Source organism: Sinohyriopsis cumingii, chromosome 19 (assembly GCF_028554795.1).
Source record: "Sinohyriopsis cumingii isolate HCF-2022 chromosome 19, ASM2855479v2, whole genome shotgun sequence".
Taxonomy (NCBI): domain Eukaryota; kingdom Metazoa; phylum Mollusca; class Bivalvia; order Unionida; family Unionidae; genus Sinohyriopsis; species Sinohyriopsis cumingii.
In genome coordinates this window covers 48,060,890-48,077,912 of record NC_142979.1, presented here as the reverse complement: position 1 = coordinate 48,077,912, position 17,023 = coordinate 48,060,890, and the positions used below count along the sequence as shown (strand labels likewise).

Here is a 17,023-nt window from a genome sequence, read left to right as displayed (position 1 = left end):
AAATATTAGTGGTGTTTGCTGTGAGAAACATATTTTTGTATCAGTTCTTTTAGGAAGAATGTACATCATTTTAATGTGAAATAAAGAAGGGATAAGTAAATAAACTATTTGAAAGGAAAATTGATTGCCTCAAGAAAACATGAGTGATCATCATTGTGACTGACAATATGTTGTGTGGACCTAGGTATAGATGCACTCTATCCTTTGCTTTACCTTTATTTTAAATAAGCATATGCATTATATTAATTTAAATTAAATCTCATTAAAAAAGTAAATATATGTCCCGTATGATAATTGGTTTGCCAGAAGAGAGGGCAAACTGCTTCCTATCTGTAAAACAAGTTGACAACTAAAACATTTCAGAGAAAAAGGGGAAAATAAATCAATCCAATAAGCTTAATAGGTGATCATTTCAAGTGAATACACTTACATGTATGAGAGTGACGTTGAATATTTAACCTTCTTTTTTGCATCACAGTGCTGTCTGGCAGTGACTTTACATCTTTAGCCCAGTTTTTAATGTGTTTCTAAAGCCATAGCTGTAGGCCAATTTAAGGTTGTAAAATGTTCTATTCTGGGATATTCGCATGATATCTTTCAAGGCAGAACATCTTTACTTGGTCCTAGAATTAGCTGACAGAAGCAACCATGAATTCCACAAAGAATTGGTAAGCCACAAAAAAATCATCCATTCACAGTATATACTGATGGTTTGTTAATATCATTCTGGTCATTTGTTGCATGTCAAGGTGGTAACATCAGTTGAAGAAGCAGTCACATGGTACTTTGAGACTGTAGAGGAGGTGATTAGTGGATATGAACTTCTCTACAAGAAGTTTACTGGTTCCCCAAACAGCATGAGACCTTCTGACACAGCCAGGGTGGACTTAGGACATTTGGGGTCACCATGCCTCAGGCTGGTATGTTTCACTATGGGTTTACAATTTTATTTTGTGTTTAGGCACACAAAAAAGACTTTTCTGCAGATGCATTAATCTATCAAAATACATTAGGAGTATGATTACTGCCTTGCAAATTCAGCACTTCCAAACTTGCTTTTGACAACAACAGTGATATAAGTTGTCTGTCTACCTAGGTGGAAGTCAGACAGTAGTGATCTTTCCTTGAGTAGAGGAGATGGTGCCAAATTCCATTTATATTAGTACAACTTCTGCTGATGCCAGGAAGTATGCTGTTTTTGAGACATTACAAAATCTAATCTGCTTGTGCCTTTACATTGTTTGAGTGACTCTGTAGAATTTCTCACTGTGGAGAAGCATGTTTCACCTATGTTTTCATTCTTGTTCTGCTTCTATTTCAGACGAGGAATTCACAATTTATTGGTCTACCTTTTGTCTTTAGAAATTCATGTCAGTACCATTTTAGTTACCTGTCCAAAGTCTGTAGGTGGTGTATACAGCCTACGGCCTGCAGGCTACATCTGGCCCATGATCTAGTGACATCTACATCATATGGGTACATTTACCTGTATATGCTTTGTTTTGCTGTCTTTAATTACAGGTGTCAACACAGTGGGCAAGACTAAGTGCATTAGGTGCAAGCAGTTTCATCTGGTGGGGAAAATAACCATGACACCTGTCTCATTTATATCGGGTACAATAATTTTTGGCCAGTTTTGTGACATAATGCTCGTATATGGTCATAATTTATGGGCAACTGTCTTAGCCTAATAAATTGATCAGGTAAGTGAGAGAGTAAGACAATGCACAAACAAAGATGTGAACTCCACATCTAATTTGACAACGCCCTGCTTGCATGAATGAAGGCAGAAGGTTCACTGGTCCAGAAGAAAATCAAGTATGCCAGTATGGGCTTCACATTACTGGACATTGGCATAAGATAACAATGGTCGGCATCACAACTTCAGCTCCAACACATACTTGACCTATTCCAGTGGGTCCCTTGATCTATTTCCTGGTATACCTAGTCTTGTCTTCATGACCAGATAACTCCAGACACCCAGAATTGCTAGTCATAACACTTAATCTGATAAACTTTTAAGAAAGAACTTACCAGAACCACATTGCAGATTGGCACCAGAAAGCTCTGGCACTGGCCCCAGGTCCATCATTGCCCAGCAGTGTCTATGATGATGCATCAGTTCCGTTCTTTAATTATTGAGTAAATGATTTATTAAACTTATCAGGAAAATCATGGCCTTTCCTTATACTAAAGCAACTGTGAAAAAAGATGTTTTGTTCAGACCCAGAATTGTTAAATGTGTATGCCTGGTTCATTGTGAATTTAGCCCTTACGGTAAAACATTGGTCAGAACAAGTGGGCAGAATCACTGGGTCAAGAAGGCCAGCCACTTTCAAGGCATACAAAACGAAGTGGCAAGTTTTCTTCCAGTGGTGTGAATGGAAACACTTCACTCCATTAAAAGCCTTTATACGTCAATAAGTTTTCTCCTTGGGCTTTTTAAGAGAAGTAGTTAGTCTCCAGTAGGTTGAAATGTGAGACATGGAATGCCCAAATTGGTTAAAGAAGGGATAAGTTTCTTTTAGAGAATGAAGCTAATCAATTGCACCAACATTAGTATGTTTTTCTTTGTTTCATTACAGAAAAATATCCCAGCTTCAGTTTTAGCATTTCTTGGCTTCCATCGCATTTCAACCAACTGATATGTGTGTCAACTGAACTTGAAAGGCATCCACTTGCTGGAGTCAGAATTTGATTCCATTAGGAAAAAGACATCAGACTAAGTATACACCAGCTAAAGCAATTAGACTTTAATTTGTGGAAAATTTACAATATGGTCTGACATGTATGTGAGATATTCCTGAACATTTGGCTTCTAGTTCCCCCGTCAGTCGACCTGGGAACCCACTACACAACACTGTTTATTTTGGCAGTAAGATGTCAACCCAGACAACATATATGTCATGGTAGACATCTTACAATTAGGACTAGCTACTTGATGTGCTGTTCAGTAGGTTTACAGTGATATGGCCATTCCATACAAGCCATGTCCAGGCATACCAGCCCATATCTCTAATGAAATTTGAACTTCATGTACATTTGAGGACCAGAGCTTTTGCTATCTCTGGATTAAAGGGTTGCAACTCTCTTCACCTCTTACTTATTCTCCTAATGTATTATAACTGGATAATGTATTTGAAAAAGAAATCATTTTTTGAGTAAAATATATTTCTTCAATAAGATATACCCTATCATAATACAGACACCCTTGTGGCCTCCCTGCATTTGCAATGAAACCTAATGGATCATGCACATATGACCCAGTGGTAACTGACATATGGACAGGATTTGGTGTAAATCCCTCTTCCAAAGGGAAAATCACTTACATGACTCCCATTTAGGTGGGCAGATAGCTCGTAGAACTCTTGTTGCTATAAGGAAGCTAAAGAATGCTGGATTTATGAGGTTGTGGTCGTACTCATGATACATTTTGATCAATTAAAGCATTATCAAAGAAACATGTTTTTACTCCAAAATTATATTTCAAGATCTGGAGGTATAACCATTATTTACTATACAGTTTTTACTATATTTTATGGTACAGAAAATGGGTGGTGGGTGGGTGGTAGTGGTGGTTGTGCAGGTATATATTGTGAATCTTTGTATCTTTATTAGTGTAAGGCCAACTGAGTTTATGGTATGGCCCTGCATCCATTGTGTGATGTGCATTGCCTGTCATTCATCAGCCAACATTTGGGTTTTGCAATTTCTCAGAGACAGCTGGACAGATTTGCAGAGAAAATTCTGGCATGAAGGGCTTTGAATTTTGTACAAATAACACTAATCTGCCTTCAATTACTTCAGATATTTTCTTCTTTTTATTTAAAGGGCATTTGATATACCAGTATTGCCAAATTATTCATTCCTGCATGTACTTTTTGTAAAATAATGATGTTGTTGTTATTGTAGGGTTTAACGCCATTTTTCAGCACAAGATAGGCTATACATGGCAGCCAGTATTAATGGTGGAGGAAGAACCCTGGAAAACCCTGGAAAGAACCACCGACCCACAAGAAGCTACTGGCAAGCTTTCTCATATATCAAAATAGGCCGAACCCGCGACCTGTATAAATGATGTTACATCTGTGACTTCATGGCGAACATGTTAAGACAACAAAACAGACCTAAAAAGTTTCACTGATTTACATGTTTAAAAAAAAAGCAAATCATCTAAAAAAATTGATCACAATAGATTTTTTACTGATGACTAGTGACCAATATAGCCATGCAAATACATAACACATAATGTACAGTAACACACATACACATACACACCAGTTATTATGATGCCTGATATTCATTTCCATCTAACATTTTATATATCTCCTGTTATGATGATAATTGGATACATTGATATTACTACAGAAGCTATATATATATTTACAAAAGCATTGCAATATATAATGGCAAAGTTTTTTTCCCTCCTAATAAACTTAAAACATTAATTTGAATGACTTGAGTTACTTTTGGATATTACAACCATCACTTTGAGCGATGCCATGGCAGGCTATTGTTTATGCTATTGGCATGCTATTGTTTATGTTATTGGCATGCTATTGTTTATGTGTTTGATGTAAAATATGTAATGTGCCTAAAGAGAGTCATTGTAGTGATACATTTGGTAAAACAAGGACAAATACATTTGCAGGTTTTGAGCAAGCTGTTCATCCTGCAGACAAAGCTAAGCAGTGAAGTGGCAGAGTTTACAGAGATTGTATGGAGAGAGGCACTGGATGAGGTGGAGCATCTGCTAACAATTCCACTCCACCTTGTCACCCAAGATAAGGTACTGCTGAATCATTGGTGTAGGATATATAAATGTTGATATTTGATCAGTTTGATGTTTAATTAAATATTGAGATTTCCTCCAGTGTTCATTTGTTGACAAAGTGTTATTGTATAATGTTTCATTTAATTATTGAAGACTTGCCCAGTGTGAGTTTTCTTTACATCTCGACTTAAGTAATCAGTTGTCAAGACTGGGCATGTTTATGTGAATCTTATTGAATTATTTCTTACCTACGTATCAATGAGGGTATATTGCAATATTTGTTCATATATTCCTGTGTTTGTTCATTCATTATGTCCTTGACCACTCCGGTGGCCTTGTGGCTACAGCGTCTACCTCAGATGCAGAAGGTTGTGGGTTCGAATCATGGCCAAGTTATTATTAAAGACTTATAAAAATGGTACTGACAGCTGCCTCACTAGGCACTCAGCATTAAGAGGTTAGTGCTAGGACTGGTCGGCCTGGTGTCAGGATAATGTGACTGGGTAGGACATGATGCTGCATATCTGTGGCATGATGCCTCAGTGCTAGATATCACTATAAGCTGCTATGTCCTCAATATATTGGACCTACACTCATGAAAACTGGTTTATGTGCATGAATCTCAGGGACAGTAATTCAGCCTTAGAATGATGAGTTTTCTGTTGTTCCATAGATTGTTGAACTGGAAAGACCTATAACCATCCCCACACCATTTGGCCTTGCTAATGAAGGGACGGGGATAGCCACTCACCTCCTGCTATGTTGAGAGGAAATCATCAATTCCTTCCTTTAGGGATAATGAAAAAAATGGGTTTGTTCCTTTCCTGCACATTCCCTTAGATATGAAATGATGAACCATCCAACAAAATTTCTTCTCCAAGAATGGAGATAAGACAGGATAGCACTGTCTTGATCTAAGAGCAAAGACAGGACAATGATCTGCCAGTTTTGGTTGACACAGATGAAGTCCCAAAGGAACTGGTTACATCCGGCCCTCTTCTTCTTTTGGGTCTCCATTTTTTGTCCCACTGAATGGGTTAGGTGGTGGTGGACAATGAGGAAGTGCAGACCTTTGACAAGATAGTAAATGAGGTTTACCACCTCGTTCCCTCAAATCTGTGTCCAAACCCGCAAGATCTTTTCTCTAGTTTGTACAGTTTCAAAAGGGCACAGTCCAAATTGTAAACCCTCTCTCATTGTTGGTGACCAGGCTAACTTGGAAGTTGTCTTAAGGACAAAATTCGCCTCCAGTTAGATATGCCATCTTATAGACATCAAGGGTTTTGCTGGGGCACAGCAAAAGCCATTTGACTTAATGTGGAGTTATTATTTGGAGGGCTAGTCCTTACAGTTGACTTTTATGACTGGGCACTGGCTACAGTGACATACCATCTAAATCTTCAAAGAAACACCATCTTTCCAAAAATACCATGGCTCCCCTTAACAATGTTTTAAGCAGGAGCCTGAACAGAACTATCAGACCAGTTTAAAACTCATTCTGCCCATCTTTCTCATGTGGAGTTGGCAAGAGAGACCAAGGGAAGAAGTCTACAGACACCTCCTACATTCCTAAGGAGGGAGGCACCTGTTCCTAGAGAGTCACATCCTCTTCTACCAATTTCCCCACTTTTCACAGTCCTAGTTGGTGCCAGACTGGATCTTCTTTTAGAGGCTTGGTTGGACCTGACAGTCGATGCATGGTTCCTTTCCACAAAAAGGGTTTGTTACCAGGATTTTACAGCTTTCTGAAGGATCCTAGTTTGGTTCTACCAGTCCCACAGTCCCAGCTACTATCTCTATGGAAAGAGGTGTACACCCTTCTAAGGTAGGGCACAGGAGAGAGGGTGCCCAACATCTAAAGTCTAGCATTTTCATATACATAATTAAAACTGGTTCCACCTCCCCTCAAGAAACCATCCAAAACTACATACTAATATAATTTGTCCAGCAAAGGATCTATGTAGACATTGTATGTATAAATGTATGTTTCCAGGTTGACCAAGCAGATGTTGCTTTGTTGCATATGGGAAACATTCTCTCCAACCTTAGTGAGGCAGATAGTAACAAGATGGACAGTTTGATAACAGACCTATACCAGGCTCTTCCACATAAAGATCAGCACAAAAAAGAGAAATTTACTATCAAGGAGATCTCAGCCAAGAAAGACCTCTGTCAGGTATAGTGGTACCAGTTGGCTTAACAATCCTTACTATATGCCTGCTAGGACATGTTTCATGCGATAAACAATTTTTTAACCCCAAACTCTTGGACACGGTTGTGTTTTAAAAGACAATTTTCAGTAATCAAATGGGAAAAAAGAGAGAGACCTTTCTAGACACCAAAATATATGCCCAGAGCCAGTATAAACAATAAACACATGTGCTTAATGCTGATGTTGTGCACCACTATGGGAGGCTAATTTGCATAGGTAAAGTACAAAAAGTGAAACAACTCAAGTGTTTTTTGTTTGAAGTGTGAAAGTATGATTCATTTTGTAAGGAAAAAAATTGAAATGCTGGCTGTGATTCAGGGAAGGATGAGCCATCAGTGAAGCAAGCAGAGCTCAGCAAACTAAAATTTTAGAAGGTCCTGGTTGACAGATTTTGACTTATGAAGTGCAATGGGAAGCATTTTATTCTTAATGCACATACTGTAAACACAGTATTGACATTTAGTCACCAAGCATTGGGGCATGCATGAAGATGTGAACAGTAGTACCATTCAGTGTCAGATGAGTTCCCACATTAACTCAAATGACACATGCATCACCTTCAGACACCAATGAACTGTTTAGAGTAGCAAAGACTGCATCTAGTTAGGGATTTAGAATTTAATTGGCTGGGGGGGGAATGACTTTTGATTTTGGGGGGATTTACTCTCCAGCCACCAAATAGTTTGAAAAAAATATTCTTGCTGTGATTTGTAGAAAACAAACTAATTGTTTAAATTAATTTACAAAAAATGATTTTGGAGTACAGTAGTCACCCTCTTGAACGGCCCCCTGACTAGCAGCCACCGGCTACTTACAACCAGAAACTGTTGGCAACGACGAGTTTTTGTTCAAAAGTACCCCTCATGAAAGGCCACCTGGCTAACGCAACCAGCAGCCAGCATATTAGTGCAATAATATCAAATTTACCCCTCACTAGCAGCCGCATTTTAGTTTAATATGTATCCAGAACCAGTATTCTATTCATAACATGTGTTAAGTACTCCGATTTATGTTTCCCGATGTCAGGTTTTTGTTACTGAAAGAAGTGTTGACTAAAGTACATGTACCACTAAGGTTAATATTATATCAAATCCTAACAGCCACGAGGTAAAATCTGCATGACAATAATGCTACATATCGAAGCCATTTTGGCTTCTCTCACTTAGTGTAAAGAAATGTATAAAAACAATAGGTACCAGACTGTGACTAATGACAAACGAATCATGTGACAAGATCACTTCCTTTAAAAACACGTGGCAATTTGTTTAAATGCATAAAAAATTGTTTTATCAGTCTTGTAGTTGGCAAATTGAATAACTTACTGCAAAATGATCAACATGTCATCAAGGAAAAAAAAAATTCTCAGTATAGAAGAGAAAGTGAAAGTAATTCAAATGACTGGGGGGGGGGTCATCGAGCATCCTCGCAGAAAACTGTGATGTCAGAAAGACTCAGATAAACATTATCATGAAAGATAACGAAACAATTCTGCAGAAGTGGGAAGGTGAAATGGCCGGAGAAGGGAAGATTGTTTGAGCCAGGAGATGTTTGTATCTTGATTTGCATGGCATGGTTTTTGAATAGTTTTGTACTGCGCATGCTAAGAAAATTCCACTCACCGGTCAAATGATCCAAGAAAAAGCAACAATTTTGTCAGTTGAAATGGGATATGACAACTTTACTGCAAGTAATGCATGGTTGCACAGATTTCAGGTCTGACACAATATTAAGTGTTCTGTCCTTAGTGGAGAATCAGCTGATGTTAATAATGAAGTTGTCAAAGAGTGGAACAAAAGACTAAACGATATATGCAGGGGATATGACAGCAAGGATATTTTTAATTGTGACGAGACTGGTTTGGTTTTTAGACTGTTACCAACAAAGTGACAGATGATGTGATCTGTAGCATAATTATAAAGACAATTTTAAAACTATATCAATGGTTATTCATAACATTCTTTTGAAAATGATGAAACAGATTGTTTTACATTTATTTCACAACATGCATTTGATTTTTAAATGAAAATATCAAATGTTTTAGAATTAAATGTACTTGGGACTTTCTTCATATGTATTTACTATTCACATTTGTCATCCCCCTCTAGAAAGGCCACTCTCATTACAAGGCCATTTCCCTGCTACAATAGGGGTGGTCTTATAAAAAGGGGACTACTGTAGAAGCAAACTATCCTGGTTCAAAAAAAGTATTCATCAACCTGTCAACTGTCAGACGTTAAAAGGTCCTGCATTAAGACTGAATGATGTATCCCACTGTCAAAGAAAGATATTTTGGTGCAGTTGTTTATTTAATGTCTTTGCGTGTTTGTGTGTATGATAATCACATGGTGTATGAAATGCTTCAATTGTTTATTCAGTCTCTTTGCTTCAAGAAAAACACATTTTACTTTCTTTGATTCAAATTTGAATTTCCAGTCAATTTCTGTTGGGTTATATTAGTAGATAACTTATTCTCAATCGTACAACATCATTTTTTTGTATCATCTGCACTGATGAAAACCCCAACAATGTTTAGAAGGTAAGCAGGTATTTTGCTATTAGAAATTCTTGGACATGATTTTGGCTCAAATTCTGTTTCTGCATGAAAAATTAGAAAGTAAAATATTTTTTTTATTTTGATGGAATGATGGCTCTAAATTAACATGTAATTTGTTTCCTGCAAGATCTATAAAACCTATTGTTCTGTACCATTATGTGTAATATATAATTTATTTATTTTTACTTGCCCAGGATGCCCATTGCTGACCATGCTCATTCCTGTAGCTAGGCATTATTACGATGGCTACTATATAACAGATTTTATCACATTATGTTTGGGCTAATAAACTAATATAATATTAGACATACCATCTCTAGCTACAGAGCTGGACATCAGAAAAGACCATTTTAACTGAAGGAAAAGCAGGACATTTAATAGGCAAGATCTGATATTCCTAATTTTCCCAATCCTCCATGTACATAATTACTGCATGCATCTCAAATGAGATGCTTCTGCATGAGAGGAGCATCTCATTTGAACATAAGGAGAGTGCAGTAAATACACAACACAATACCATATACATCACTCCCTAGTTTTAGCATGCCTGAATAACTAGCAAACCCACTTATAAAGTTGGGGCAGGTGTGGTTCCCATTTTAAAAAAACAAACTAAAACATACCCCCAAAATTGGCCCCTATTTGTTAAATGTTAATAAAATTACAATCAAAATTGGTAAGGAAACCAAGCTACCCATATATACTGCTCATTTTATTGTCAAAAATAGTAGTAGTAGTGCCTGGAAATTTGGATCAGCATCATGAAATTGCAATTTTTAATAAGAAATCATGTATTTTCTTAATTTTTTTCATGTTTGTTTTTTACCTTTTAGTTTGGTTTCAGTGTAATCATAAATGAAATATGCTATCTTGTATTTGGATGTAACAAGTGTCAATCAGCCATCACTGCAATGCCCTCAAGCGATTCCAAGAGAACCTAATTATGAACTGACTGTATTTTGATCTCTGACTTGAGGAAGTATGTTGTATTGTTAAAATAAATAAAAGTTGATGTGCTCTGTATTATCACATTGATTATTTTTTTTGTTGTAAACTAAGTAACAGGGATAGAATAGAAGTTAAAGGGAATGCAAATCCTAACTGCCTAAGAGTTTTTGGCCACAGTAGTGTTTCAAGTCAACTCATTTCAATTTACTAATTGAAGACTTTAAAATATTACTATGTAAATAACATACTTAAGGTCTCTAACTGTATTATACTCATTTACAAATGTAATCAAGGATAGGAGCCAAGCAAAATTCATATTCTGTGCATGAAAAGCTTTGTTTCACAGACAGACATTATTTTGGAAAATCAAGTTCCAAAGTTTGTAGTTAACGTAAAATGTATGAATTGGCTTGCTTCACATCATCAATAATTTACTAACAGATAAATAAAAAAAATTGTTTTGATGTTATTATTTCTCTAAATAAATCCATTTGAAAAAAAAAATGTTCTGTTCTGAATCAACAATAACACTAGACTATATCCAGTCACAAGCGAAAAGGAGTGATATAATATGTAGTTTTTGCTGGTACACGTGTTGAAACCTCTTGGAGTAATATTTTTAACGATCTTTCAGAGAATGGTTATATTGAAAATCATGGTCATTGATACAGAAAAGTTAATAACTTCATTGATGAATACTATTTATTGACAGTAATTTGCATAGTAATTATAAAATGAATATTCATCTGTTAAACCCCTCCCACTCTCTTTTTGCTGTCAATGTTCATCCCTGGCTTGATTTTTTTGAGGTTCCTAGGTAGGTTGTGCCTCATGTATGCTGCAGTCTATCATTTTGGCTCCAGTTGTGTGTGAGTTACAGGGTCCACATGGTTATTAAAGATCATTAAAAATCATTGAGAAATGAACACCTCAAATTCAACTCCTTGAACATCATTAATATTTCACCTAGGTCATTGAAAGTCATTGAGGAATGAACACCTCAAATTCAAGTCCTTGAACACTATTAATATTTCACCTAGGTCATTGAAAGTCATTGAATTTGGGAGATTTTGCCTAAAATAAAATATGCTGGAAAATTTTACTTTCAAGTCATTTATTTTATGTTATGTGATGATTGGAAGTATAGTTTGATTTTCCATCATATGGTAGCAATTCTACCATTATCATAGGCCACAGGAAGTAATCAGATATCATGGATAATGCCCCTTTCACATGATATCATTAACACATGCACACACTTCCATTTCACTAAGTTTAATTGGCACTTGGGGTCTTGGACAAAGCATTCTGTCATAGTTTGAACCATGCATCAAGAAAGTTTTACAAAAGTATGTTTAAAATTATGGACTACCTAAAAAACCAAAATGGCTGAATCCCAGGGCAGCTCATCCTTTGGCAAAAACTGGCTGATGATAGTGATGATGGCAATTTATTTTTCAAAACTATGAAGTATATCAGATTATCTGAGCTGGAAAAGTGTTAGAAGTGAAAGTTTTAGATGGTGTGCCTTGCCTAAAATTTAGTTTTGAGCTAAGTGGGTCAGACATCTAATCAGAACTCAAGAATGCATTGCCAACATGACAGAATTAGTACATATTATTAGTGATGTCATTTTGAAAGCTCAAAAATATGTTACACTGCAAATGTATTTCAACATTTTGATCAAAATCATCACACCATATAACCAACTCGTAGCTTTTCAAACTTAAATAGGTCTGAGCACCAGCTTAAGAGGTATACAATTTTGGACTGTTCATTTAGCAATCTGTGGACCTATAAACATGAATTAACCCCTTCTTATTATTCAGGAGTGTTGTTAAGGATTGTCTTCACTTTAAATTTACTACTCAGTTTTCAGGTACAGGAACATGTGCAGTTGAAGCAATGAATAGTAACATGAATTTATATTCTTTGATTCCTGTGGATTATGGTTTTACTGGAAAGTAAATTTAATGGAAGGTGAATTCTAATGTACAATCAGTGGTAATTTACCACTAAATTATCTTAGATAAGAAGAACATGGGTGACAATGTTTTCACTGTTTTTTAAATTCACTTGAAGAATTGTGCATTTATTTAGTTAAGGTACTATAAAAAGTGCTTGCATTATTTACACGTTTGCAAATTCCCTTCTGTTGGTGAGAAAACTGCTGATCTCAAAGTTGCGGAACTTTTTATTACATGGTATATTTAAATTTCAGTTTTTCATCAGCTTTGGTCATAATATCATAGGAGTTAGGAGTAAAAACCCCATAAATATGTAAATAATGAGACTCTGGTAAATACAAAAATGTTAATAGATCTCCTTAAAAATGCATACTTCAAAATACCTTGAGCACAGCTGTATATAGCTCTATAAGGGTTCAGATAAATTTAATAAATAAGAACTTTAAAATGAAATTTTGAAGTAAAGATATTTATTTGATCAAACTACCTATCTGAAGAAGCAGACTGTGATATTAATGGACTTAAAACTCTAATACAGCAATATGGAAAAGATATGGCATAGTAGTCAGTAAAGCACTGATTCACGAAAGTGAAACTTTAGCAGAGCTTATGGTAGTAAAAATCTTATTTTGGAGCACAAGCATACAAAAGACAATACCTATGAGCTGTGGCAAATTGCACATAACAACAATAAAGAACAGTTTCCAAGCTTGTTCCAACTGGCTAAGTAAGCTATGTGTATGCCCCTTCAGCACGGGTGTCTCAGCTCAGAACAATGTTCATACACAGGTAACAAACAGATTAAGCTCAGAAAAAATCAAAATTAATGCTTATACAATTAGAGGCAACATCTTTTAAAAATTTTGATATCAGTAGGACTCAAATAGAGTGGAGGTGGAAGAAAGGTGAATATTGAAGTGTTAGGTAAATATTAAACTTTGGATGTTTCCTCCTTCCCTTTCTTTTTGTTCTACTCACCCCAAATATTTGTGGCTAGTGAGAGCTCATCTTCCCCCCAGTTAGATAAAATCCTGAAGTTAAATCACTGGAGGAGAAAGCATAGAAGCTAGAGAACAGTGTTTAACATCTGGTTCCAGTTAAATGCCTTTTTTATAAATATAATTTCCCTTTCATATTTAATTACATTTCTTTATTTCTTTATTGTTTTTGTATTTGTTTTTTGAATTCGTAACTCAAGTAGAGCACTCGATGCCATGAGTAGTCATAGAAAACTGAAATCTGTCATTGAAAATTCATTGAATTTCAGTTCTCCTGATCTGCATGTACCCTTAGATATCTAGGGATAGGTGAAGTGGGTTATTTTAGTGGTCGAAAAACTTTCAGTTGTTTCAGATTGAAATCACAAAAATAACTCCAGTACAACTTTGCTATCTGCCAAAATTATTGTGGCCAAAATTTCAATTTTTTTTTCAATTTTATGAAACTTTGAAATAAAAAGGCAAAAGAACAATTCTTAATTTTGTTAAGTAAGAATTTTTTTGTCTCTGCTTGCAGCACGCATTTTAAATATAATAATAATGTAGTATTAAAACATAATTCTTTCTTCCTGGGTTTTCTGATCTTTGAAATAAAGGAAGAAATAATATTTTATGGTATAATTATACTGCTGACATTGTTTTCTGTCCTAGCTATTAAGAGACATAATCAGCATGAGAGAAGCTACAGACTGGTCACAAGAGGTTACTACTGTAGCTAAATACAGAGCTCTTGGATGCCACATTTCATGCCTGGAGACTTCATCAGAAAAGTACAAAAAGGTTGAAGATCTTGTGACAGCTACAGCAAAAGGGTAATTTACTCAGATTTCATTTATTTTCATTGGTTTCAACTTTTGTGGATTTGCAAAAAAATAAAAAATTTGTGAGTACAGTGCGACCCTGCCATAATGCACCCAGCGAAAATGTCAATTTGGATTTAATGTGGTCGTGGCATAGCCCCTGAAATTTCGTATATTCATTCACACATGAAAAAATATTTTTATTCCAAGTATGTGAAATAGTGTATAAAAAAATTATTATTATTTTGGGGAAGAGATTGCATATGAATTCAAATATAATATGATCGTGGCATGATTCCAGAAATTTTAAATACATGTACGTGTATTTTTCTCGTACTGGGGAAAAAATGTATACTTTATTAAGCAAAAGAAATAGTGTGTAAAATGTTTATTATCACTTTTGGGAAGAGTTCATGTTAGAATTTGAATATAATACAATCATGGCATGGTTCCTGAAATGTTAAATACATTTACATGTATTTTTCTTGTACTGGGAAAAAATATGTATTTTTTTAAGCACGAGAAATAGTGTGTAAAATGTTTATTAACATTTTGAGGAAGAGTTCGCTTATGCATTTTAATATAATACATTCATGGCATAGCTTCTAAAATTTAACAATTTCACCAGGTTCTTGAATTGTTATGCCAAAATAAACATTATTGGAAATGTTACTTGTTACTGATCCATGAGTAAAGCCAATAAGTCATCTTTGTGATTGTCTTCAATTAATTATGTATACAGTTGTTGCTCAAACAATAGCCAACATGTGTTTCTTCTTTATCTGCATACACAACCAAGCAGCAGACAATGCAGTAGTTGATAAAAGATTCTCACAATTTAATAAACATAAAAAAAATGAAAGCCGCCAACATGTTTTGTTTGCTTGGCAGTGTTATTAGATGCAGTCAGTTGACCAGTAAATAATATCCACTTTATTAGCTGGAAATTGAAAGGGTATGAAATTGTACATGCATTCAGTTTAATTTTTTTTATGAATGTGACTCATGACAATTGCAGGCCCACTGTGCTTAGTATAATAGTTTTCACACGTTTCTTTCAATATTCAGAAAATCTGAAGTAAAGGTTATATGCACGCTGAAAGTATGTGTTCTTTGTTAATTATTTTTGCTGTATCGTTCAAATGAATAGGTGTACAAGCATTAATTATTGGAAATTTGCAATGGATAAATGTACATGGAAACACATATGAGAAAATTTTAGTAGTATGAAATTTGTACAAACACTATTCACTAATCTGTGATGATACTTGTTGTATAACAAGAACTGTTATAATGGATGTCCGTAAAGTGAGGGAATGCTGTACTAACATATTTTAAGTAATACAAGGATAGTTTTTTCCAGTCTGTTAAAACATTTTCCAACAATGTTTATGTTTAACAAGAAAATTGTGACTCTGCATGGAGCAAGGTCATCTATCAGTTTCTTCAAATACATTATCTGATCATAATGTCTCGGGAGTACTACCACTACCCTCCAAATCCAGCCCTCCAGTGCACAACATTTTGACAATGGGAGCTATATGTTCTCTTACCACATGTGTAGCAGTGAGACAGAATGGTCTCCTCTTAAAATAGAAATAAGCACAAAAAAATCCTGTGTATACCCCAACTTGTGCAAAGTAGCATGCTCTTTTATGAGAGACCTTGCCGACCAAACAAGAGTTTTGGGTATTCAACTATAGGGCAAGTTGGAGGAGTTTCTTAGTTCTGGGAAGTATACTTCATCTATAGTTCAAACTATTTCTTGTTCTTTTCCATCTGAGATGAAGTTTTTCCATCTATTGTAGAATTACTACTCTTGTAAATATATAGGTGCCCTTTTGTAGTTACCTGCTCAGGTCACTGGTATGTGCATTCAGTACTATGCACTCAACACGACTTATTAAGTTGTGCGGGTAATTTTTTTTTTATTGAAAAAAATAGTTGTTTTGCAAGGTCCACCTCAGTAATTTTAAACAACATTGCACAAATGTCTTTGTATAAATTTTGCTTATGTTCAAACACATACAGGTAAGATTTCTACAGATATTGTTTAAAAATGCCTGGATTCCCATTTAAACAGAGATGTTGCTCCCTATCAGAATTGCAGAGTGTGTTTTTGGTGTTTCCAAATATATGCTCTTTTTTTAGTTCCGTGTTGCTTCTGAAAAGGGGGCCCCGAGTGGCTGAGTGGTCTAAAGCGCTCTCCGTTACGGATCACTGCCATCTCACCTCTGTCTGCGGCGGTTCAAGTCTAGGATTCAGCCAATGTGGGTATGTGAGAAAGCTTGCCAGTAGCTTCTCGTGGGTCGGTGGTTCTTTCCGGGGTTTTCCCGGGTTCTTCCTCCACCATTAATACTGGCCGCCATGTATAGCCTATCGTGTGCTGAAAAATGGCGTTAAGCCCCAAAACAACAAAAACAACAACAACAGCTTCTAAAAAGGTTGTTTTGAATAGTTTACAGTCTTAGCATCCACTTCATAGTTATAAAGTGATGCTTCAATGACTTTACCTGTATAGGTCGTAGCGTAATGGGCCCTTGTTTTACAGGTAATTTTTGACAACATAGTATATTGGCTTAGAATGGTTCACCAGATGATTTCTTTAAGCAGGATGCGTGTCCAACTACACCTTAGTAAATATTTTCAGTTTCTGTTTACGGATTGCCACTCGCAGAATACATGTCAAATATCCATTCAGTGAATAAGAGTTGGTGGACCTCATTCAGTTGGCACACTATGTTAACAGAAAGTGAAAGAAAAGAAACAC

At 35.7% G+C, this 17,023-nt stretch overlaps 1 protein-coding gene across 1 annotated transcript in view; it reads left to right on the top strand.

The window, feature by feature from the left end:
• LOC149775655 (protein mono-ADP-ribosyltransferase PARP4-like) overlaps positions 1-17,023 on the top strand; it is a 126,873-nt gene that overhangs the window by 16,453 nt on the left and 93,397 nt on the right. Inside the window, exons 6-9 of the mRNA XM_089943841.1 lie at positions 750-920; positions 4,652-4,789; positions 6,768-6,950; positions 14,105-14,265. Coding sequence (XP_089799967.1) covers positions 750-920; positions 4,652-4,789; positions 6,768-6,950; positions 14,105-14,265 — 653 coding nt within the window. The remainder of the gene's footprint in view (positions 1-749; positions 921-4,651; positions 4,790-6,767; positions 6,951-14,104; positions 14,266-17,023) is intronic.